This window comes from Etheostoma cragini, chromosome 12 (assembly GCF_013103735.1).
Source record: "Etheostoma cragini isolate CJK2018 chromosome 12, CSU_Ecrag_1.0, whole genome shotgun sequence".
NCBI classification, from domain to species: Eukaryota; Metazoa; Chordata; class Actinopteri; order Perciformes; family Percidae; genus Etheostoma; species Etheostoma cragini.
Genome location: NC_048418.1, coordinates 12,461,445 through 12,487,458, shown reverse-complemented (window position 1 = coordinate 12,487,458; position 26,014 = coordinate 12,461,445). Strand labels below are relative to the sequence as shown.

General features: G+C 38.0%; 1 protein-coding gene across 3 annotated transcripts in view; it reads right to left on the bottom strand.

Annotated features, from left to right (window-relative positions):
• Positions 1-26,014, bottom strand: part of pde1cb (phosphodiesterase 1C, calmodulin-dependent b) — a 96,526-nt gene that overhangs the window by 65,177 nt on the left and 5,335 nt on the right. For 2 of the 3 annotated variants that reach the window (XM_034888791.1, XM_034888792.1), the window contains exons 2-3: positions 11,111-11,161; positions 10,319-10,484 (exon numbers count right to left, since the gene is read on the bottom strand). In XM_034888791.1, the coding sequence (XP_034744682.1) occupies positions 10,319-10,484; positions 11,111-11,161 (217 nt within the window). Of the gene's footprint in view, positions 1-10,318; positions 10,485-11,110; positions 11,162-21,489; positions 21,821-26,014 lie in introns of those variants that run through there. The other variant, XM_034888793.1, reaches the window with a different exon arrangement.

Sequence of the window (26,014 nt, the reverse complement as noted above, 5' to 3'; positions counted from 1 at the left end):
GCCAACCTCCTCACCTTTACTTTTCCGCCTCACAACATACAGTGCGCACAACTTCCTGCACTGGCACTGAATATAGGCAATGGACATAAATTGTGAGGTGCATTTTCCTATCTTTACTTTACAAGTAAAAACCTTAATAAAAACAGATCCTTCTAAAAACAGGTGCTGCTTCTGAGTTGGATCTCTCATTTAACAACATTTTAACAACTTTTTTAGCAGAACAATAAGTTTTAATATTATTAAAGGGTTAAAGAGAAGATGTTTATAGCATCCCACATTCACTAGAAAAACAAGCTCTTTGATGCATAAAATAGCAGGATCAAGAATGCAATCTTGTTGAGAGAAATGTGGCCCCGAGCCTTTGCACACAAAGAAACTCAGAGAATACTTTGCCAACTGAAGAATGAAATACCTTGCAGACTGTGGAAATGTGGCTAGTTTGGATCACTGGATGGTTAGAGTGACAATCCAACAATGTGGAGCACGCAATGAAATATAAGGAATATGTGGAGGTCTTTTTGCATGTTCATTTCTAAATGATACAGTATGTCGTTGTTGCTGAGGAATCTGAGTAATTAGCGGTCTGAAGGACATTTTCCAACAGATGCACAGCCATACAAAGCATGCAAAATTGATTACATAGTCAGATGTTTAAACCCAGTTCAAAGGATGAGAAGCAATTATAGCAGAATGGGAATAAAGGCTTGCCTGTCTGAATGGGTTTCACACATATACCCAACATTTCATTCAATTGCAAGACCGATGAACCTACACTAAAAGAACCAAAACTGATTGTGTCCCTTCGCATAATGATCATCAAACTATGTCCTTGATTAATTACTATCACAGCAACTGCTCACAAACACAGACTTGATAAATCAAGTGTTGAGAGAATCAATTATTCTTCTGACTATGACACTAAGGTGCTCTGGCTCCCTCAAAGCTCACACATTGAAATCAAGACATTAACAGCCAAGGCCATTTGGAGTTACATGAAAAATTTAAATCTCATTTAAATTTTGCAGGCAAGTCGATAAGGAAATCTATGCATCAAAATAGCAGCCGCCTTTGCAGTAATGATAACATTTTGGTGAAGATAATCTATCACTGTATTGGAAGTAGTGGAGAGGGAAGGATTGGTAGGAGAAATTGAGGGTACCAAACCCTCAAGCTATATTTATCCGCAGAAACTTTAAATAACTTCAAACCCAAGAGAGATTCCTATGTAAAAGGTGATATATAGCAGCTGGAGGACCAATGTGAGGAGGGACGCAATCAGGCTCAAGCATTTGAGTAGCGCGGAGGCAATACACATGAAAATAGGCCTTCTTATTTGCACCTGGTACAAACAGTTACCACAGCACAAATTGTCTAGAAACTCCAGTATGTTTTTTTTTCATGCACTGTCAAATTTGTGGCATGTAAACACAAGAAAGGGAACTTTTTGCCTAAAAATTATTTGTATAGATTTTTCTGTGGCATTGAAGTATTAGGTGATTTTTAGTCACACTAGCTGCAAGACTCTATGGACGGCCTGTCAGTCCTAAGAAAGGCATTGTTTAATAAAATCTGAAAGATTTTGGTCAGGGAACATTTCAGTCAAGCTAGCAAGAAGTTTAACAACAATCTATCCAATGATTGTGACATTATCTATATATATTTAAAGTCCCTGCAGAATAAATTATAATAACTTGGATGATCCCCTGACTTTTCTTCTAGCACCAATAGCAGGTCAACATTTTTGCTTATTCAGTGAAATATCTCAACCCCTATGATGTGTTGTTAGCCTTCTGAGTACAGCCTCACAGCTGTAGCAGCCTAATCTCTTGTTGACCCGACAGCGATCCCACAGAAACAGAAGTCTGATATACTAATGACATAAGTGTGTATTTATGGCCGACATGTTAGCAAACAATCATCTACTTAGGTGGGCAACAAAGCAACATTTGTATCCCATTGGAGCCATGTTTTCTGGCCATCTAATAAATAACATGTCACACTTGCATTTTAGCTTTGATTTGTTCCACAAATTCTTTCACTTTGGCTTACTTTATACTCAAGTGTTTGTTGCTGATTTTCAAATAGTATTGATCATTCACACTGGACAGGTAGTACAGTAGGCTCTCTGAGCTAGTGGTAAATACCACCTACACTTACAGGGGGGGGGGGGGGTTAACTGAGGGTGTTATTGAGAGCCATTGGGAGGCAACCGCATGGTCTAAATACAGACTGAATCACCCAAACAAAGTGCTAAAAGCAGCTTACAGCTTATAGCTCCGGCGTTGGGTGTTGTGTTGCATTTCATTGACATTGGCAGTAGCCATCTAGAGTCCCTTTCACAAAAGAATTTTGTCATTGTCAATATCTTTTTCTGACTGGAGTCTATATATTCATAGTTAAGTATTAACGTAATAAATACAAATTCCACATATATTATTGGCCTAAGAATCATTAACAGTATTTTTCTTTCTTCCTGTCTACTGTGTGTATTTTTTTATCTGGGTGACGAGCTGCTGCATGTAATTGCCCTTCAATATTAAATATGTCAATTGATTTAGTATTATCTTTAACTCTACTGTCAATAATTATTTAGATTATTGAGTTTAAAAATAAAAAAACTACCCATAGAGGACAACGTGATCCTTAAACTAAGGTTAAATTGTTAAGAAAAGAAAAATTGTTGTTACTCTGTATGTAATGTCTTCAAAAACCATTGTTTGTGGACACAAGTGTTCATTTCAATATCTGTGAATCTCATTCGACCTTGTATCTCTGTCACCAGTGATAATATTAATAATAATAATAAAGATGGGGATTTTCTGTCCAAGAGTTCACTTCAGGATCAAGGTTTATAAACCGCCACACTCCCTGTATCTTACACAGCTCAATGTGAAATCCATCACAGTAAATGTATGCTGTGCAGACAAAATACTCTCCTGCCCCCTAAGTGCCTAAAGCCTGTAACTGCTCTGATCCCATTACTATATTAACCCAACAACAAGATGTGTGCAAAGCCTAAAAAGGGAGAAATATTCACATCATGGGTGAACGATTTGCAATTCACATAGTGTATTTAAAGACTGTAATGTGAGCAAAGTGAATAGGCTGTTAGAGAGTGAGGTCAGGAGGTATGAGGTAAGAGCGAGGTCAGATTGAAAGAAATCCCCTTAATGTATTTTTAGCCTATTTGTGAATGCATTTAAAGAAAATAGACTGATCTTATCACAGCAGATGGCAATGCTTAAACCCTTCTTCTGGAAAAACACAAAAATTATATTTATAAGTTGATTTTGTCTTTAAAATAAAATATGTTTTCAATTCATTCACCTTTAAACTTGTAAATGATAATAAGTTACAAATGTATGTTTGATTAAACCAAGCTGGAAAAACCCTCAAGAGCCTCTATTGAACTATACTTCCTTCAATAATCAACATAATCAATAACAGTGTGCTGCACACAAGGGAATAAACATATTGACCAAAGCAAAGGTTTGTATGACCCCAAACATCATTAATATACAGGATTTTTTGCTAACATAAGTTCATACTTCGGACAACTCGTAACTTTGGATTTGATCATTAGAGGTTTAGCACAATTACAATTTTTATTTGATTTCCTGTTGTGGAAAAAAATTCTTAAATAGTCATAGCAAACTGTATAAAAGTCCAATCCAGAAATATGTGGCGTAATGTGGTAAACAGCAGTGATCCAGCTCTTTGCCATCAGAACTGTGAGGTCATGCCTCAATCATTTTTAAGAATAGCTCTGCCATTTGCACATGTGCTTCCAGTCACACTGGCCAGCGGAGACTCATTAGCCGGCTAGTGAGGCTAGTGATGGAGTTTGTTGCTGCACAGGGGATGTCAGTGGGGGTCTCTGAACCTACGGGTCAGCCTCCAAAACTGTGGGCTGCCGCGATGGAGATAGCAGCCTTAATCAACTGCAAAGTTCATAGCGCTACAAAGCATCCAATTAACCAGTAGATAAAACACACAGCTGACCACAGAAGAATGTTTATGAGTTTCAGCTGCATGTGTACATGACTGTGGCTCTTTTGTACTTTTAAACACACTGGAAATTTGCTACAAATACATATTCTTTTCGCTAGTCACCATTTGATAACCGGTAGTTACCTTGGTTCTCTTACATGGTTTATTTGGCTTTAGCTCTCTTCAGTTATTAGTGATGAATTTTATTTACAACACTTTTTTTCCGATAATCAAGTAAAAAAGAAACTAGCCAAGTTTCCATCCCAATATAGTCCCAATATCCCAATTGTAACTGAATTATCAGAAAGTCAGCCAAAGAAAATGTTAATGAATGCATGTTTCCATCTACTACTGTTTTGCACATTTTAGGAGTTTAGAACTTAACTTAACTTTAGAAAAGGGCACAATGTGATCATGTAATTAAAAGAGCACCAGTTAAACGAATGAACAAAAAATAATCACATGCTTGCGTCATGATTTATCGCCTAGGTTTGTTTGAATTCCAAGCGTTTCAAGCATAAAACTATTATTCTTGCTGGCAAAATATCTATTTTTAAATCAAATTTTACCAGGCATCACAAAAACATAATAATAACAATAATGGATTCTTCATCTGTCTCCATCATTCATCACTTATCATTAAGTTTCTATGCATCAATCGATTTACTTTTTTTTGTGCTTTGAAATCACAATATTCCTAGTCTAGCATTGCCAGACTTATTGCCACACAGTTGGAGCTGGAGTATAGTCTGCGATGCCAATCTATTCTGGGATAGGGGAAAACACTGACTTGTTTGTATTTCTTCAAACCAATGACAAGCATCCTAGGCAGCACTAAGACCCAATAGCAGAGAAAGCAAGAGAGGAGGGACAACCAAATCTTTCTCTTTCACATATGGGATGTTGTCAGGCTTCATCCCAGTAATAAAAAGGTAATTTTTACTAATAAGTAATAATTTATCCTCTGCCCAAAACCTTTCACTTCCCTTCTCTAAGGACCCGAACGGAAATAACTTTATATATAAAGTAGCTTTTGTACTTTTTGCATTTTACCCCTTTAAAGGTTTGGAGCTGCAATTTTAAATGGAAACAAAAATCAATCAATCAAACCAGTCAAACCGGATGAGAAACACTGATTATGAAAATGATGGCGAAGATACTGTATTCAATTCACATGGTGATACAACCATTAAAATGTATATCTGATTCATCAGCAAGAAGAATAGAGACAATTTAAACACTATTTGCATGCTATCACACCTAATGGAAAGTGTCAAGATGAAGTTAACCATTGTTAATATCACACACAATGTGTAATTGGTGAACTAAGGTTATGTGTAATCAAATTATATTTAGAAAGCAGTAAAACATTAGAGTTATAAATTATATCCACAGCAAAGTACAATTACTTTTACAATAGCAACATAAATATGTGTGACAAATTGTGAGTGACTTTGGGGAAAACAACGACAGTTTTCATACACAATGCCATTCAAAAATATCTCTGGTTTCATCTTCTGCGTGAAAACCCTATACAGCTAGCAAGTGTTTTAAAATGCATAAGGCATTCTTAATGAGCAGAAACAACAGCATGGCACCAGCCACACAGATGAGTCAGCGTGTTTACACACTAATGGCTCCATATTGTTTTCTGTCCCTCACTGTGTGACTAAGCATGTACTCTATTGTGTTGTAGCAGCAGCTCTAATCATGAACAGTTCCAGCAGCTGGTATGTAGTGGGAGTGTTAGGCAGCCATTCAGCTGATCTGAAGGTGGAGAAAAAAGGTAAAAAGATAATAAGGTAACTTTGTTAAGTGGAAAACTGCAGCCAACAAAGCTTATAAATGAGCTATACTTGCAGGGAAATGGACTGTTGAGCTTAATTAAAATGGTGCAATGGATAAAAAAAATACAATATGCAAAATGTTGTCATTTTCATAGTTTCACATTCACTTTTACCTTAATTCAAGCCCAGTTAAGGACCGCTGTGTTTCATCCTCCCTGCTACACTTAACATGGTCCCTCTCAGTTCGCCAATAATATCTAATTATCATCGCCTGGAGGATAGCAGCCAGCTCCGGCCTCGGAGGTGACATGCTGTTTGCATCATTTTATGGATTAGGCCTACTGCTAGTCCTTAGTCATTTAACCTTCATGTGCCATAATCTTGCCATCTGTCATTCAAGTGTTTATCCCCACTACTCCCTGTGGGTGGGCCCTCTATTAACCACCTGGCCTTGCCGAAGACTTCCTTGACCTAATGCGATGAATCATATTGAATGGATGCAACAAATCAAAAAAGCTGAACTAAGCTATTTTTAGAAGCCACATTTGCTGGTAAATTGTAAGAAGTCAAATGGTTCCCCTCAGAAGTCCCCCCTCTAAGATCTTTTTTTTTTCTCCATCTTTTGTTCGCCTGGTCTCCTTGTGTAATAATGCTTGTATAACCTCAACCCTGTTATGTACGGAGCCTCCTGGGTCCCTCGGTTTTATTAACTGTTCACACGGATTCATAATCCACTCCCTCGGTTTTGTAAACGTGAGCAAAGTCAGAAAGATATTCACTGATTTGAACTTCTGGAATCAATTACTCTATAGCAAAATGTTATTAAATCACAAACGACTAATTTTTCTTAACGTGTAAGGTTAACAACGAGCTCCAAACTCATTTTGATCAAAATGACTCGTCTTCCAATTTGGATAAATAACATTGGTCTCTACGAGCAGGCTGAGAGGGCAGTAAGATGAGTGCTTAGGGGCTGTCATCAAACTACAACACCAAAAATATTTATCAATTAAATGATTAAATAAGGTAGTGTCTCCAAACATACCTCAATTATAACGTGTCTCCTGCTAGTTGTACTACAGCAATTACATAAAAACTTTAAAATAAGCTTATTCATAATTTTGGGGAAGATTCTTTGCCAAAAAAATGTATCATATGTCATGATTACAGAGAGTCATGTCTCCAAAACTGCTTTGCACTTAGAAGCCCCTGGTTGTACTACAACACGTAGGTTTAGAAAATAATCATATGGAAATTTTAGGGAATATTTGTTGCATGAAATATGTTTTAATTACATCTAGAAATGTCTTACAAAATACTCCAGAAAAGGTGGTGTGTGTCTGTGCGTGCGTGTGTGTTTGTATATATATACACACTTAAAGGGTTAATGTTCACTTATATGCAGTTTGTGTACAATTACCATTGTGGCAGTAGTTGAAATTTTGGATCCTTCAGTCATGCAGACCTAAACCCCAAACTCACCCACAGACTTTTTTGTAAACATTTGGCAAAATAATTCCACAAAATTGTGAATCTGCTTATTTTTTTGAAGTAAGTGCTGTAGTACAACTATCAGGAGACAAGTTATAATTGAGGTAGTTTTGGAGACACTACTTTATTTATTCATTAAGTTAATAAATATTGTTGTTGTATCTCTCTTTGGAAAAATAGTTTGTAGACGGCCCCTAAGCACTCGTCTTACTGCCCTCTCACCGGCTCTTAGAGACCAGGGTTATTTCTCCAAGTCGGAGAACGGCTCTTGTTGATAAAAATGAGTTTATACAAAATTATTGAAATGACGCAATAATAGCCGTTCCTTTTGGCTTTTGAAAAGTGTTCTTCTAGTTGTTGGAAATCATGAGAAACAGAAATTAACTCTGTAACAAAAAAAAATATAAAACTATTTAGGTCTTTTCCCATAAAAGTCCATACACTTTTACCCCAAAAGTCAGTTAGTTAGTTAATAATAAATTAAATTGAATTTATATAGTAGTTTTTAAGGACTCAAAGTTGCTTTATAGGGCAAGTTAGAAAACAAAAACAAAGCAAATTAAAACAAAACCAAACAAAAAAAAACTGAACAAACAAAACAAAGACAAATAAAACAAAACAAGATTCAGGCATAGATTAAAAAGGAGGGGGCGTGGGGCAACGGGTAGCCAGAGATGAAGAGATAGGTTTTGAGGCGGGACTGGAAGATGATGAAGGACTCAGAGGTGCTGATCTCTAGGGGGAGGGAGGGCCAAAGCTTGGGAGCTGCCCTGGAAAAGGCTCTTTCCCCAAAGCTACGGAGGTTGGACTTGGTTGGATTAATAGGAGACTGCTGAGGTGGCTCTGAGGGACTGTGAGGATTGGTAGGGGGAGAGGAGGCCAGTGAGGTATGAGGGGACAGATGGTGGAGGGCTTTGTAGGTAAGGATAAGGATTTTGTAGGTGATCCGGTGGGAGATGGGAAGCCAGTGGAGTTGTTTTACGACTGGAGGATTTAGTGCGGGTGATGACTTGGGTGGCAGCATTCTGGACCAGTTGGAGTCGGTGGATGTTGGTAGAGCAGATGTCAAGGAGAATTGAGTTGCACTAGTCTAGGAGATGAAGGCGTGAATGAGTCTTTTAGCAGCGGGGGTGTGAGAGGGACGGATTTTGGCAATGTTGTGGAGGTGAAAGAAGGAGGTTTTAATGACATGGCGGATGTGGGGCTCAAGGGAGAGGGTGGAATCAAAGATTACGCCAAGGTTAGGGGCCTGGGGGGATGGGGAGACAATGGTGCCATCGAGGGCGAGTGTGGGGTTATTGATTTTGCTGAGTGTGGATTCGGAGTCTACGAGGAGGAATTCTGTTTAATTGCTGTTGAATTTTAGGAAGCTGTGTTGCTTCCAGGTTCATAATAGCTGAGAGACAGGATGTGGGAGGGGGGAGGATTGTGGGGGGATTGTGTCTTCAATGCATTCTGTCTGCTATTTGACATCAGTAAGCCAAATCACACTAATTTCAGCCTCCAGGCTTCTTTCTGCCTTTCATCCAGATCTCTGTGTCCCCCCGATACACAAACAAAGCCTTGGTCTCTCTATTTGCTGAGCAAACTCTTTGAGCACATTACTTCATGTGATTGGTCAACAAAGCTGTCAGTCAAAAGACACTGTAATTCCACGATGATTTAAAAAAGTACAACAATTGTATCCTGGTCTCGTTAAAAAGGCAGATTTACCTGCTTCTAAACCCCAAAAATAAGTCTCTACACTGGATTGATCTGGAGATATTAAACGTGACATATAATGTTCGTGGTTTTGTGTCATATTCCAAGGATGGAAATTGGCAGCAAGGGTATATTTTGGCATGTTGTACTTTAATCTAAGTTGTTAGTGCTACTGAAATGAATCATTCCCTTGAAGGCCAGAGGAAAAATGCAAATTGTTCAGTCTCGTAAATTTAGCAGCATTTGGCTTGTGTTTTGCATTTGTTTCCCAGAGTGATTAAAGCTAAAGCCATGTTTTAATAGAGTATGACACTGAAATAAGTTAAGGTCTCTATGGACAAATGAACTGTTTCCTCTGTGGAAAGTGAGAGTGCTTTAAGCTGCCCTGCGCGGACTATATTTTTCTTTAAAAATCTAGGCTGTAGCTTTTAAATGAAGGTACAGGCCAGTCAAGTGGAAAAATCACTTTATCCTTGTCATCACCCTACTCTGGAAAAAATCCTGCATTCTGGGGGAAGACTATGGCAAAGAACAACAGTGTTTTAATTTGAATAGCATGGAGAAGTACCAGGGAAAAGTATTATGTTATTGCAGTGAAAAAGTAAAACATGAGACAATAGTCAAATGGAACAAAACACCCCATAAATTATAAATATCTGTGAATGCTTGATCATTGGAGGGAAAAAGCAGTCCCTTCAAATCAGCTTGCCATAACTCTTTGTCTATTTTGCATTCAATCAAAACCTTGTTATCCTCAAGGTGCATTTTTAGGCTCTTCTTACAAATGCTTACTTCTCGCCTCCTGCGGCATTTGTAACAGTCTCCAGATCCATCAAGGTTAATTGGAATCAGACGTTAAAAGACATTCACTGTTCTAAAAGTGACAACAAATTATGTTAATCGTGGTTTGAAGTCCTTGTTGTCAAGATGGAATCAATCTTGCCCACGTCCCTTGAGGTCAGCAGCCAAACACAGCAATTAGCACTGTGTGGTGTGTGTGCACACGTGTGTGCATGCGTGCGTGTGTGTTAAAGAATGAAGAAGAATGTTAAATGTCAAAAAGAAGATTATCCAGGAACTACTTCAAATCTTGCAAACTTAATGATAAAGTGTACATTAATCAAAGTACAAAAATACCAAATGAATACACAACGCAGTATGGTATACCTTGTGTCCTCCCTATATGTTAAAAGGAATATTGACATGATGCAAATTACACCTGTGTAAAATAATGAGCTGGACATAGCTGTCAATGTACCAACCGCCTGACACAAGATTTAATCCATGATAATTAACAAATTAACAATTTATTTTTATTTTTATTCAAAAGCAGCTTGGCAGCAGCAAACCTGATGGCCGTTTTCTCTGTGGCATCTGGTTGGTCTGCTGCAGGAAGATCATCAGCCAGAATCTCTTCAGGACTCCGTGTGTCATTCGGGGGGGCTTTCTGCTCTTTGCCTTTGATCCCCATCCCTGCCGTGATGGCGTTCCACAAAGCACTCTGGGACTTTGAGCCTGCAAAAAAAAAAAAAATTGCATAATGCCATGAACCAAGATTTTCTTTATTTAGCAGGTGGTAGTTTGTATACATTATATAACAATGAACAGATTGTTAAATCTCCACTGAATGGCTTTCAGGATCTAGCAGAGTAAGACAATTCTATGTCTATGTAATGCTGCCCCCATGTGGATGTATGTTGTCAATGCCAGTTTTTCTTGAGTAGCACTTACTAGTAGCACTTACTACACCGTGGACAAGTAGTAGTGCTACTACCACAAGTAGTAGACTATATATACATAAATATACAGTGTATATATTAGAGAGAACATTTGATCTTGATCCTGGTTTGTCCCTCTCTTTAATCTTTACTTCTGGTAGAAAATAGTTCCCAATACATTTCCCAATCGATTTCTTTTTAAATATCAGACAGAAAACGAGATAATTGTCATTCGCAGCAAAATGATGTATGGGAAATATTGAGTTTTAAATTAATATTTCTTGCTTCAATCACACATGATGATGTGAGTAACTAATCTCTCATTAACTCAAAGTTTTTAATCTGAAAGATGTGATGAATTGAAATAACTGAATTTAGTGAACTGACTAATAATGAAGACTGACTTATAGAGAGAACACTTACGTGCAAAACTGGCCTGTGGTCTGGTGGAGCTCTCCCCATCTTCATTCGCCACTGGAGGAAGAAAAACAGAGGAGAATCTGATGATGCCAGAAAATGTGGGTTTTGTACGTACTCAATGTGCTTATGTGATAGCCTACTATTTAAAAACATCAAACTCTTTGGTAATTACTAATGACTTTAAAGCTTTAGTGCGTAGTTTCTGTCACCCCCATGAGGAATTTAAAGTAATGACAACAACATGGTCAGTGCAAACCTTCAGTGATCTTGCACCAACACTACCTCTTTTGTATGAACTCACTTGGCTATGGCCTGAACGTAACGGACGTTCATTCATATAAAATAGTTGTGCACTATAGCTTTAAATATTTAGCTAATGTTTTGTTGTTGCACAGACTTGTTCTGTGTTGAATACTATGGTTACTCAAAATCGTTTGTAATATCTGGAAGAAGGGCATTTTCGCATGTACAACAAATAGTATATAGTAGTAATTGTATTCAAAGTTCACATGTTAGTCTTTTTTTATTGATCAATTATAATTTTAATATTCAGAACAAAAATGTAAACATAACATTCACGAACAGTCACAAACACACTGGGGCATAGGAACGCCTCCCAGGGCCACAGTCACAGAGAGGAAAAACAATACATGCATAAACACACACACACACACAAACACACACACACACACACAAACAAACACGCACACACACATGCACACCAACACAAGACAAGGGACCAATCACACACACAATCAAAAGAAGGCTTAGCCCATATCTGGGCTAAACCAAGTGAGAAGGGGTCTTAACACAAAGGACCAGAAATACTGTTTAAAGTTTGTAACTGAAAGGCCACAATCCTCTCCGTTTGCCTTTCCAGATAAATATGGATACTGCTGATAGTAATTTACTCCAATAGACAGCAGAAGGGGAGAGAGGTAGCATAAACCTCACAAAATTGACCCTTAGTAAAACATTAGTTTTAACCACTGAGATACAGGCTTGAATAGACATGGGGAGACCCATCCATATCCTTCAAAACACTGTTCAGATCAACAGAATAGTTGTGTTTAATGATCTGGTTTAAGCAGTGGAATACCTTAATGCCTAAATATTTAAACTGCTTAACAATTGGGATGTTGGCAGAGATGGTTGAGTTGCGGGCAGAATCATTTAAATGAAGTAGTGCAGATTTTGACCAGTTAATTTTAAAGCCTGATAATCTTCCATACTCCTCGCATAATGATAGAAGGTGAGGAGGGGACTGAGACAGGTTCTCTAAAAGGACCAAAACATCATCTGCAAATAGTGAGAGATGATGCTATGTACTATGAATGCATACTGGTGACACGGTAATAGATTTACGAATGGCTTGAGCCAGCGGCTCTAGAGAGAGGACAAATAGTGCAGGAATCAAGGGTCAACCTTGGCGGGAAGATCTAGAAACTGGAAATAGGGAGGAGGAGGTGTGTCCAGTTAAGACTCTGGCTGAGGGATTAGAATACAAAGCTTTGATCATACCAATGAAAATTTTACCAAAGCCCATCACCTCTATGACTGACCATAAAAATAGCCACTCAAGTCTGTCAAAGGCTTTCATTGCGTCAAGAGCAAGAAGTGACATTGGGGTTTTACTGTCCTCCGCCGCATCCACAATGTGAAGAAGGCGTCTAATATTTTCTGCTTCTAGTCTTGTTTTTATGAATCCTATTTGGTCAGGGTTCACTAATTATGACATATGAGACTCTAAACGGCAAGCTAGGAGCTTTACAAAGATTTTTATGTCAGCGTTAAGCAAGCCCAGAGGCTGATAGCTAAAACTCTCTGGAGGATCCTTATCCTTTTTTAGGAGTAGGGTTAAAGCTGGGTTAACATCCCTTGAGAATTCACTCTTTTTAATAGATAGGTTATTCATGTCATGAAGGAAAGGGCCAAGCTGTTCCCAAAAAGTTGTATAAAATTCAGGGGGAATCCCATCAAAGCCTGGTGATTTTCCTTTTTGCATATTCTGTACTGCCAATTTTAATTACCCATTAGAAATGAATTTGTCCAAGCTAGCTGATTTCTATACTGATAACTGAGGCAAGTCAAGCTTATTTAACCAGCTGTCACAGTGAGATATATCCAACTTGACCTCAGATTTAAACAGATTGGAATAAAATGTCTGAAAAGATGTATTTATTTCAACGGGGTTACAGTGGGGATAAAAATTTGGGCACCCCGTGTAAAAATTTGTATTAAAGTGCATAAAGAAGCAAAGAAAAAGATGGAAACATCTCCAAAAGGCATCAGATGAGATATTTGACATCCGTATAATATGTCACAAAAAGTTAGATTTTAGTTCCATCATTTACACTTTCAAAATAACAGAAAACTAAAAAATGGCATCAGCAAAAGTTTGGGCACCCGGCAGAGTTTATAGCATGCACCGCCCCCCTTTGGAAAGCTGAGACCTGACAGTGCCATGGATTGTTTTCAATCATCGTCTGGAAAGACCAGGTGATGTCAATCTTAAGGTTTTAAATGCCCAGACTCATCTGACCTTGCCCCAACAATCAGCACCATGGGTTCTTCTAAGCAGTTTTCTAGAAAACTGACACTGAAAATAGTTGACGCTCACAAAGCAGGAGAAGGCTATAAGAAGAGAGCAAAGCGTTTTCAGATGCCAGACGCTTAAACCTGATGGGTCATGAGACGTAAGTCTGGCTTTTGTCGACCATGAATGTGACGCCAACCCTGAGGATTGTAAGAAAGAAAAATACTCTTCCACCCTACCCTACAGATCTCTGATACAAAAAGTTGTCTGAGTCCTAACTTCCCAAAACCCTTTTTAATTGATCTACCACAAACTCCCACAAAAAAAAATTCTTTAATTTCATTAAAGGTCCAAAATGTAATACTGACAGCTAGTGTTTAAAATAGTTACTGCAGTACAAATTCAAAATACTGGAGAGAGTCTCCTCCCCAGACTCCAAGTTCCCGAAGGTTGCCAGGCTGAGACGGCAGCAACCACAACAATGTTGCTAGACGCTTGTCTCACAATGCCAGATACTACGCCACAGCACAGCGGAGTAGCTAATGTTAGATGCTGGCAATATTTGACAGTCATAAAAGCCTGTGCTCACGCGGAGCTCTGTACCCAACTGAGAGACATAGCATTACAATAGGAGCCGCTAAAAATTTTACATTTAAAAAACATTTAAGCTGTAGCGAGCTGGGTTTACGTTTTACAGGTATATCTGGCAACACGGCCTGGCTGTCAACCTGGGCAGCTGATAACAACAAACAAAACACAAACAGAAATTCCATCCCGGAAGGGAAATTACAAAAGGTGAAAATACTGGCATTAGCATTGTTGTCAGAAAAGATAGTATTTCAACTTAACATGTTTCCTTGATATCTGATGATTCATTGGGGGCATTTTTTGATTTATTACAGTAAATATATTACATATTGAACCTTGGATTCTAGGTCTTTTTGAAAATTCAGTGACAAAATGCTTTAATATTCTATGACTGTAATAACGTAATCTAGACTCTCCCACCCACCTTTAATTTGTGTACCAGTATCTGTATTTCTAGTTTTGTCCTTGTGATCTGGGGTTTAATGTGTTCTGCGTGGAACTTGCATTTTGCCATTTGTACCAGTGTCAGAACCTTTACAGGCAGCATGGAAGCAGAAAAGACTGACCTTGAGGTTGTTCTATAGTACTTTTCTGTATCATGTTGGTCTGCAGCTTTACAGTCATAATTCTAGTCTTACAGTGGACATCTTTTTGTGCTATATTGTGCCGTGGAGGCGGGTTGACATTTATCCTCATGACAATGGATAGACATGCTTTGTTAGAGGGCATTCCAGTTTTAATGTGGGATAAAGACTTAGAATAGAAGAAAAGGCCATTGGCAATATTAAAGATGCATGTTTATGTTTGTGGTCCTCGGTAAATCTCTCCCACTGGCAGAGCATATAGCCTCTTCATCACCTCCCTGTGATGGATATATGCAATATTGTTTGACTTAGGCTCATAACAACATTCAGATTGTCCACAGATCGTTCATGTGCACTTAATTAAACCAGGGATCTTCAACAGGTGGTCCAGGACCCCAAGGGGGTCCTCAGAGTCAATCCAAGAGGGCCTTCAAATTATTGTTCCAAAATTAAAAAGTCTTAATATAAATCCAACATATTATTAGTAAAGCCCAACTGCCTACTGGCCTGTAGGTAAAGTTGTCACTAAGGTAACCATCCACAGATACAGTTCATCCTAAGGATTCACTGTGACTCATGCATGTATTAAAACACAATTTAAAAATCATGCCAACATTAATTAAGTTATTTGAATAGGTTAGTATTCCATGCAAAAGGGCATTTCAAAAGACTTTAGGCCAACCAGTTTAATATGCAACCTCATTATAAACAATATATGTAGAGGGGGTGGGGTGGTCCCTACTTCCTGCTCCTTGGATTAAAAAGCGTTAAACAACCCTGAATTAAACAATCTGCAACTGTTGGATGATGAAGGAGGTTAGATAGCAAAGGTTTTGTCAAAAGCACAAATACTGGCAAAAATATGTAAATTAAATTGTACAACTTTTTCTCTTTGCTCTGATAAGGATGGCTTCAAATTATTTTGACCGCAGCTCAACTCTTAACAGTGCGTTTTATTTGTAATTTTTGGAGGCCAAAGTCGGAAACACGCCGCCTGACCTCGTATTTTCAATCTCGGAACTTGGGCAAACACCGAGTACCCCGAGCTAAAAATCCACATAGATGCACCGTGCATCCACAGTTGTGAAAGCTAGTAATAAGCACTTCTGTGTTATTTATGTCTCACTAAATCAGTTGTACACACAGTCGTGTCCATCTTCTATCTGTGGACATGTTGCTACTTTGTTTTTTGTGAAACAACAACAAACAGTGTGATGCGTTGTTATAAACTAGCAGTGCTAACAATTGCTAACCTGGTTAGAGCTAATGAAACAATGAAACTCCGACTGTAAAGGTAATGCATTCAACTCCGATGTGAAGTCATTCCCAGCTGCGGCTTCCGAGTTCCAAGGTAAATGGAACGCACTATAAGTCGCTGTGAGAGGTGGCATTGGGGGTCCCTACCAGTGTTTCATCATCACTGTTTTGGAAACCACCGTCTGGTAAATGTTGACAGAGTGGACTACGATTTATATCATTAGCGTTGTCAGCATTGTCTTTTTCACACAACATTCACTTACTTTCTCTGCTGCTGATGTGCTACCATTTTCCCAAAGGTATCTCTGTAGTCTGAATACACAATCATTAATATTTGTCGCTCCACTGGACTGGAATAGGAAGTTCTGCTATATTTTTTTCCGAATGGAAATCTATGAATTTAATGAGCGCTCAACGGACGTTACTTTTACCCTCACAGTGAATGAGTTTTCAACAGAGTGAACCTGTTTAGGTTCAGTTGAACAGATTCTTGTTTGGGAAGTAAAACATTGGCTAGTTTGATCATCCCAGAGCTTAGGAGTCATGGTTTGTTACACCACCAACCTAGAATACCTTTGTTTCACTAATGTAGACAATACTAATAATGACAAACCTGTAGCAGCATCCAAAAACATCAATTACAATTGTTTCCTATATTATTCTACATACTGAAGGTGCAATCCACCAATTTAACATGGAAAGGGCAGTTTACTGCAAGGACCATCACTCATCCTGTGATGTGTTTTAACAAAAGACATTATACAACTGAATTTTTACGAGTTAGAAAGATGTGGGCATTTACCAGACAGGAAAGGTCTAACTATTAGACGATGTTGGGTGGATTATGGGATACGTAGGATTCAGCAAGAACAACAAAAATGTTTTGAACACAGAAAAACACCACCATGATCTCACCATGGAATGCATACGTTCCCTTTGATTAGAATAAAGTCTGTCTGTGGATCTGAACTTCACCACTGTGCCCACAGAAGTAAGACTCTCCTTCTGATGTTGGCTGCTTTTTCATCCATGCCAAACAAGAGAGAAGGCATGAAACAAATAGAATGAGAGTTGGACTACCAACATGGATGTAACAAACCTATCTAAGTTTTAATATACACATACTTTTGCCCTGCATGCCGCTAGTACTAATTATAGTAACACAAATCCATTAACTTTAAACTCCAACATCTCATCAAGTATTCGGTCTAATATTTAGGGAAGAGGAGGATGAGACAAAATTACTGTAAATGACAGACAGATGTTTTGTTGTTGTGAAATCGAGACACACTGTGTGCTTTCAACAGACTATCATCAGACTGTGGCTACTGATGGGGCTGTATGTTTTAATTATAGTATTGTTTTATTGGGAATTTCCATCTAATGTCATATTGTATGTACCCAAGACATCCAGGGAAGTAGTAGGCTGTTGACAATGATTATAAGGATTAAGGACTATCCTGGTGAAATATAGAAAAGGGTTTAAAATGATTGAATATACAGTAAATCCCAGCTCAGTTTGCAATATTAAATCAACCAGAAAAACTAAAAACAAAATTGCAAGTAGAGAATGTATCAACTTTCAGCATATAAAAAAAATAGAGGAAAAGGTCAGTGATGATTGGTCCGATGTTAGTTAGTGTTAACAACTTATCAACAATGTATGGTAAAAGTGAGACATATCTTATTAAACATGAATGTATAATCCTCTACTGTATATAAATGTTTAGTCAATCTATGTTTTAGACTTATTTCAGTAGTGTAAAAAGATGTGTATACATTTTAATAATCATAATAATAATCATAATCATAAAGTATAATCTTACACTTCAGAAGTTGAGAGAGATCTGTATGGAAAATAGTTCTCAGGGAAAAGATCAATAATCATGTGTCAAGCATGGCCTATGTACTAAAAGATATTAAGAAAGGAAAGCAGACAAAGCTTAAAACAACATTCATTCCCAATAGTTTTGCTTTGTTCAAAATAGCCACCAAGCCAAACGTGTATTTGCCATGGCGAGGAAACAAATTAAGAGTACACAACCTTCTTCAGTAATTTGCTCAAGTAAAAGATTTTTTTTTTTAAACATACGTACATGTTAAAAAAAAACTAAAGCCTGAATATTCCATACCCCTGCAGAGGAGCTGAAAAGTTAAAAATGTTTTCTCCACTTGAGTTCACAACATCAACAAAGCTTTCAAGCGTAACACACCACTAAACAACTCAGTTGGAATCCAAGCGCAGGCTCAGAGGTTAATAGAGGAGTGAACACAAGGTGTCCAGCGAGGCAATGAGCTAGCAGCGCTTAGGAGTCACGCTTCAGAGGAGGTGATTAGCAAAATGGTGTGCAAGCTGAATCTTAGGCCCAGTGAGCTATTGATTGTGACACTTGTGGGTTACCATGACAACTGCCATGCTTGTGGGTAGTATGAAATAGGCCACGTGTGATCGAAGCAGGTTTTGAAAGGCAACAGGATGTGTCCAAGCAAGCAGAAAATCCAAAGTCTATTTTCTGTGGGATGATAAAAGCCTTTAGGGCTGCTCTTAATGCTTTTAAAAAGATATTCAGAAATGACCTGAAAGCATCACTCTTCCTGTTTTTGTGTCTTCCCGTCCATAACACCAAAACTTTCCCCTTCGTATCAGTACATCCATATCATGCAGATAAGTTTAGGTGGGAGGTGTGTGCCATAGACCAAGTATTTCCTGTGTCTCATATGCAACAGCACTGAGCTCATGGCCCAGAGTTCAACTTAGGTGAAACGTATTATAAAGCACTAAGACAACACTTGGATGCAGGCACTGACCAGACCAATACGGAGACGTTGGTTTTGGCTGGCTTAACTCCCTGACTTGACATAAATTTCAAGAGCAGAATGTGGACAGTACCTGGTGAGCATGGAAATAGAAAAAAATAGAACAACATTTCCTGTTGTGTACATCAGCTAACATATGTCTCTAACAAAAACAAATATTGTTAACATTACCGCATGATTAAATAATTGTTTTGCCACTTTTATCAGAATCAGAATCAGCTTTATTTGCCAGGTATGACAGACATACAAGGAATTTGACTTAGGTTGGAGCAAGCCTCCTTATATAAAGTATTTGTAGTGTAAGTAAACAGTTGCTTATTTACACATTCAGCAGATAAAGACCTTTATTTGAAGTCATGTTTCTGACCATAGGGATAAATATTATGTTAGTATAATGTTGATATTGCCATGAGACTAGAGATCGTCTTAGATTTGGGATATCGTAATACTGTAATAAGGTATAAGTGATGTCTTACCTGATTTTAAAAGCTGCATTGCCATAAAGATATGCAAGTTTCTGAACTTACCAGAATGTTCTAGCTGTTCTATGATTTGCCTTTACCCACTTAATCATTATAGCCACATTAATGATGATTATCAAAACTCTCTGTGTAAATATTTTGTTAAAGCACCAATAGTCAATCTATAATATTGTTCAACAACATCAATAATGAGGTATTTGGTAAAAGATTATCATGATATTTGATTTTCTTACCAACTCCAGAGGGAATTCTTCTTCATCATTACATAATGCTATGCTCACTGCTGTTTGGGCTAGGTGGGTTGAAAGCTGTAAGAAAAGCTGAAAGAAACAATCTGTAAAGCTGAGTCAAGGTACCAGGTTTGGTGAAAACTCCCTCTGTATTTGACAGCGTTTACCCTACAACTAGTCATCTCAAAAGTTATTAAAGGAGAAATCTGGTCGATTTCAACATTTAGCTCTGTATTTTTTTACCTTTGTGTTGTCCCCCCGGGTCAACTTTATCCCTTTTTCAGACTTTTTTTTAAGGTTTCACTTACGCCACCTCACTACCACTAGTTTTACAGTGCTTTTTGGAATTTGTGGTCAACAACCCTCATTTATATAGAATTATACCTAATATTTGAGTTAAAAAAGCATAAATTATGAATTATTTTCGACTAATAGTTAAGATCAGAGGAACGTACAGATCAGTTTAGTCAGGAATGAAAGTGATGATAATTGTATTTGCAAAGAGTGTTGTATGGAATCCAATCCATTTTTTGTGGTAATTTGGAAAGAAACCCATATTTCAGATATAGACAATTTTTAAACGGGTAAAATTTGACCAGAGGACAACAGGAGGGTTAAAATTTGTAGAGCTGTCGGTGTGCTCTACACTGAGTTTATCCTCCTGCTAACAGGCTTAAACTGCAGTAAAGAATGACAGGAGTGACAGAAAGGCATAAACGTGGTGACAATTGACTAGTGTGGACTTCACCGGAAAACAGGAAATAAACTGAGGTATGGGTTAACATAACTTTTATGTCTGTCACATTTACTGCAGTCAGATTCGCTTTGTTCATTTATAAGGAATCCCTGCACATGGCTAGGCACTGGTAATGATATTTTGAGCATGTTCAAAGGCTAACAAGTTTAAAACTTGCCCGGTTTAAGCCTGTTGGGTGCAAAATCTAAAGGAGGATAACTCAGTGTAGACTGCACCCTTAGTTGTCATTTGTCTTGCTAATGACCCATTTAAAAAAAAAAAACAGAGCTACATGTAAAAATGACTTAAATTCTCCTTTAATGTTGACACGTCCCTCCTTTGGTTTCCTATCAGCAAAATCCCTGCTGTGACAACACTGGTTGCGGCATGAAAAAAGGTGCAGTGACAGTTTTCTGCCTTATTTGATTCAGTGTTGAATTACCCCTGAAAGCCTATGTCCAAAAGCAAAATGCAAATTGCCATTTTAAACACTTTAAACTTCTCTGTAAAGAAGCTTGAAGGCAGCTTTAAGGTTAAGGTTTTAAGCAAACGTTTTATCTTACTATATTTACCAAAACGAGACTGAGACAAACTAATGCAAGTCATTAGCTCTGATGTGTACACAACAAATGCAACAAAACTGTCAAACAATTTCTAACTACCAACGGATTTGGGAACACAGTGCCTTTAAAGTCTCCAGCTCAAAACATCTTAAAATTGCTCTATTTTCAACATTGTCAACACTTACTCCAGTTAGTTTTCTCAAGCACTCACAAAATCAATAAATAAAAATAAAAAGGTGTCACATAAGTTCCTTAACTTTCTGGTTGTCAAGACAATTAAATGAATTTATGGTGACGTCAGCAGCACACAGCTTTAGTCTGAAGCCCCCTTGTTTCCATGGTGTAGGTAAATTGCAGAAGTAAGCATCAACTTCAGTAGAGTGGATAAAACATGGCGAGTTGTGCATAGGGACTGAAATGTGATGTGTTTAACAATGTCACTGTGTTGGAGCCAAACGCCTCATTGCGCTGCCTCACACTCTCTCACCCACATGTATTCTGTTCCTGCCACACACACTTTCATGCATCTTGCTCACATGCAAACACAATTTACCTTTCCTCCTACTATGCCTACCCTACAATGTCTTACCTATGGTGATGTTGAAGCCGTCAATGCTGAAAGTGGCACTCCGACCCTTCCTAAATCGATGCTTCTTGGAGTTAGCTTCCATTGCTTTGGCAACCTCCGGTCACCGGTGCACCTCTGAATCTGTTTTAATGCCTCTTGTCACTTGCACTGTCTTGTTTCAGTTTTGTTTGGGTAACTCTCCTCCTGGAGAGAAATACAATGTAGTCCTCTGACTCGCGCTGGAGGAGAACTGTCAAACACTCACCACTTCTCAATAAAAGCACCGAGCTGGAGTATTTCTCTCAAGTCCTTCTCCCTCCCCTTGTCTTTGTTGTACACATCTTTTCTCTTTTTTCTCCTCTCTCAGTTTCTTACAGTAGTTTTTCCCTCCACCCCTCCCTCCACGCTCTCTCTCCTCATATCTCTTCCCCAGGAGGTACAGTAGGTGTGAGAGGTGGGTGGCGTGGTAGTGGTTGTGGTGGTGGTGGAGGTTGGGATGACATCTCTAGAGGTCTTCAAATGATTGTGACTCCTCCTACTGTTAGGAATTCATAGCAAAAAAAGCTCGCCTATTGTAATCTATTCTTGTTTTGCTCACACACACTCAAACATACAAAAATTGACTCTGAAATCGTGTTGAGCCACAAAATGGTTGGGTGCATGTGTACTGAGAGGAAAGGAAGAGGTGGAGGGAAAGATAGCAACAGAGTGATTATGTGTAATGAGTCAAAACTAGTCATTAAATCAATGCCACTACCTTTCATTTTACAGAGGTTACTCAGCCTCACAAAGCTGGAGCCCATTAACAGGGTACATAGCATACTCTTCTTTTGAAGGAAGAAAACAAGCCATTACCTGACACAGTGGTTACATTTCTAAGAGTGCACATACTGCCTTGAAATTATTATTTATTTTAAACTGGAAATGACACTAGAGCAAGGACACTGCTTTCTTTACTGTTTAAAGTGTTACCTTGCAAAGATTGTCCCTTTATACTATTTAAAACTACATTTCCTTTGCCAAGTACACATTTCCTCACCTTTGCACACACCAGATCAACAAAGGAGAAAATGTTCTCCTTATTAGCACCATCTGACATTTAGCTATAGAATTTTTCGTGTTTCATTTTCCCTGATCATTAGTGTCTGTGAGTGCTCCTGGCTTTGGCTCGTTCACACACCTTTTTCTAAATTCAAGAGATATGATAGCCTATAAAAGCAGGCACATAGCTAAGAAGACATAATGTCCTTTAACCGTCATTTTAACATAATTTACCTCACTGGTGATTGCTTTACACAGCTCACTCCTCTATGGTGCAGCAGAAAAGCAAACTAAACCATTTTCCCTCTTTACACTTAATGCAGAATAATTTAAGTAAATATTGGCCTATGATGTGTTCTTTGTGTTTGTTCTTCTCTTTCCTCTCTGTTCTTCCCTTGAGTCACTTTGTAATAACAGCCACAATAACAAATTATGTAATTTACTTCAGTGGCATGCAAGATAATCTAAGCAATGTGACAACAAAGACAAGGGGTTTAGAAGCTTTAACACAAGCCCACATTAATAAACAGTTATTGAGTCCTAGATGATTTCTGTGTGGCTGCAAATCTCTAAGTGGCTACGCCTACTTTAAAACCTGCACTACAATCACACACTGAAGAGTGATACACCATTGAAATGAGTGTGCAGTCTCAAAGTGTTAGTGTTCACCAGTTGTTTAATAATAGTCAAACATACATACAACATATACATAACAGTGGTACTACAAACAGTAATTATTGCACAATTTCTAAGTATTGGAGCAATTAAGGTGTCTGAGGAAAAGAAAATCGATCACAATCAGGAGATCTATCCAATTGTAACAGAGGCAGTTTGAGTCTGCAGTTCTAGCAGACACAGTATGCACTTGTTAGATAATTACAATCCATCTGATTTTGTCTGCAAGCTAAGCTACAGTAAGAGCTCTTTATCTCTTCTGTCACCATGCACATTACGGCCACCGATGATACTGCATGTAGCAATAAATTAGGATCCTAATTTTGCAACAGTCACACTTTGCAACATCAAGCACACGCCTGTTTCAATGCTATTGTGACTTTTTTAGTATTTACTTTTGTCACCAGGTAACCATTTGTTTGAAAGGCCTAAACTGTGCAATTTGACAATACAATTACAAAATGATTAGCCTGTTGAGGCCACAGTTCACATTCAATATGATTAATGATATTATCATACTGTTGCAGTTAAGTGACCAATATAAAAAGCATCCCTAAATAATGAGTCTAAAAGAATCTGTGCAATTAGTGAAATAATTACAAAGGTGCTCAAGACCAATGCTTTCTTTAGGGGTGTATTCCATGAGAGTAGGTGTCTGTTCATCATAGTCAAAGTTTGCTGCAGTGTATTCAAGCTTTCCATTTAACGCATTTGGGGTTATGAAAGATAAAGAAGAGATTGCGTAATACACTTAACTGAAGGAGTGTGCTTCTGCATTTATGATGCTTTAGAGGGCTATCCGGTGCTCTACAGATTTATATTACCCTACTAACTGTGACAATTAAAACTTTTCAAAAACACATTCTGTTGAAAGCCTCAATATGTGCTGATGTAAGGATGGTGGAGGCGTTGAGCTAACAAGTCCTCCAAACCCTATGGTGGGCTGTTCATTCCTACTAAACCCTGTTTAATATACAGAGTGAGCCCACAGCCTTTTCTCTAATGAATAAATGACCCCAAAGCCTTTCCTAATCATCAAGATATATATCAAGTATGGTAAGTCAAAAAAGAGTTGTTATTTTTTTTACAGATGGTGTGTCTTTTAACTTAAGTTAAATGTATCTAATTATTACGCAATTGCATTTTGTATTAACTAAATTTAATTTGATGCATTATTACAATTTTAATATTTAGTTTTCAAATTGATGTTTCATTAGTGTCTCATAGTTTTCAATAACGCTTTAGAAAATTGATAGTTCCACTATTAGATTTCGATGGGCAAAGCGGCTTTTCGAAGCCATTGTAAAGTATTCTATAGACACACAGCTGTGACCGAATCACAATTATTTGAACGTCAGAAGTACGCAGTGCTGTCATTCAATGGATGCCAAAATAAAAACCACAAAGATGCCAGCGGAAGAAACAAAGAGAGCCTAGGGGATATATGTATGAGCAGCCAGAAAACCCACTGTTTCCTGCCGATTTATTGGAGAAATACCGGTCATTGCTGCCGCCCAATCCACTCACCTTTGCATCTCCATCCACAGCAGACAAACTAGCAGACAATCTATGGTAAGCTTTAACAATATGTATTGACCATTGTGTAAAAGCAAAAAGCCACATGGGCCAGCGTCGAGCCAAACGCCCCTTAGCTGTTGTTAAATTATTGTAAACCACGGCGTGACTCTTGGCTGCTGATGCAGCTTGACGTCACAGATGCCAAGTGTGTGCCAAGCATTTTGGTTTACACCTGTCAAGCTAAATACACAATATATTATCTGTGTATGTTAGTTTTAATGCCAGAGCACATTTCAAAAGGAGCATGTGGTTTGTAGTACAATGGCGACTCTAAGTGGTATATCCTATACATCTGTTGGGTAATTGTCGAGATCCATTTTCTTTAAGGGTCAATACCAGAGCTGCGTCACTGTCACTAGGCAACGGGAAGCTCTTTTATACATATTGCAGAGATTACACTGAAGATGACAAAGGGGTTGATATGGAAAATAGCACGCTAGTGTGGTTTTTATTGTATAGTAAAAGAATATATACTGAAGTTATTTTACTGTGTTATTTTTAGTGTCTTCCACACCTACATTTTTAACATGTTTATTTGACATGAACCAGGTAGAATAAACATATGTTTTAATACTTAAGCTGATGCATTTTACAGAGATATAACTAACATCATCCCCAGTTCCCAGGCAGGGGAATCCCTCATCAGTGCAGACAGTGATCATTGGAACAATGCAAAAGAGACATTCAGTTTTGATGGGATGATGGCAAAACTTACAACATTTAGATGAATTTCTTGTAGCATTTTGGTTTTTTTCAAATAGTTTTAGACATTTTAGACTTTAGTTGTTTAGTTTTTTTTAACAAACTGATGATACAGTGGATTGCTCGCACAAAAATACACCTGCTCGCTTTTTCTATGTCCATTGAAGGCAAAATTACTCAACGTTTGATCTGGCCATCAAACATCAGGACAGTCCATCACCACTAGACACTAATTGGTCGTAAAGAGAAAGGGGATTTGAAGGCTAATTTAGGGGATTAGAAATGGCCTCTTGCACCAAATTTATCCTAAACAGTCCTGTTTGTATTTTTAGTGACTAAAGGTACCATCCTATAAATCAGCATATTTAAAGTATATCTTATAAATGACAACCACTACAATCCCAAACCGGATTATAATACTACATTTTCTTTTTTTCTGATAAAGTGACACGTCACCGTCATTTTTTTTATTGTGTAATTGATTCAAACATAACGTCAGTTTTTGGGGCTTTTTGATTGTGTAATCTGTCCCAGTAGCACATTGTGATTA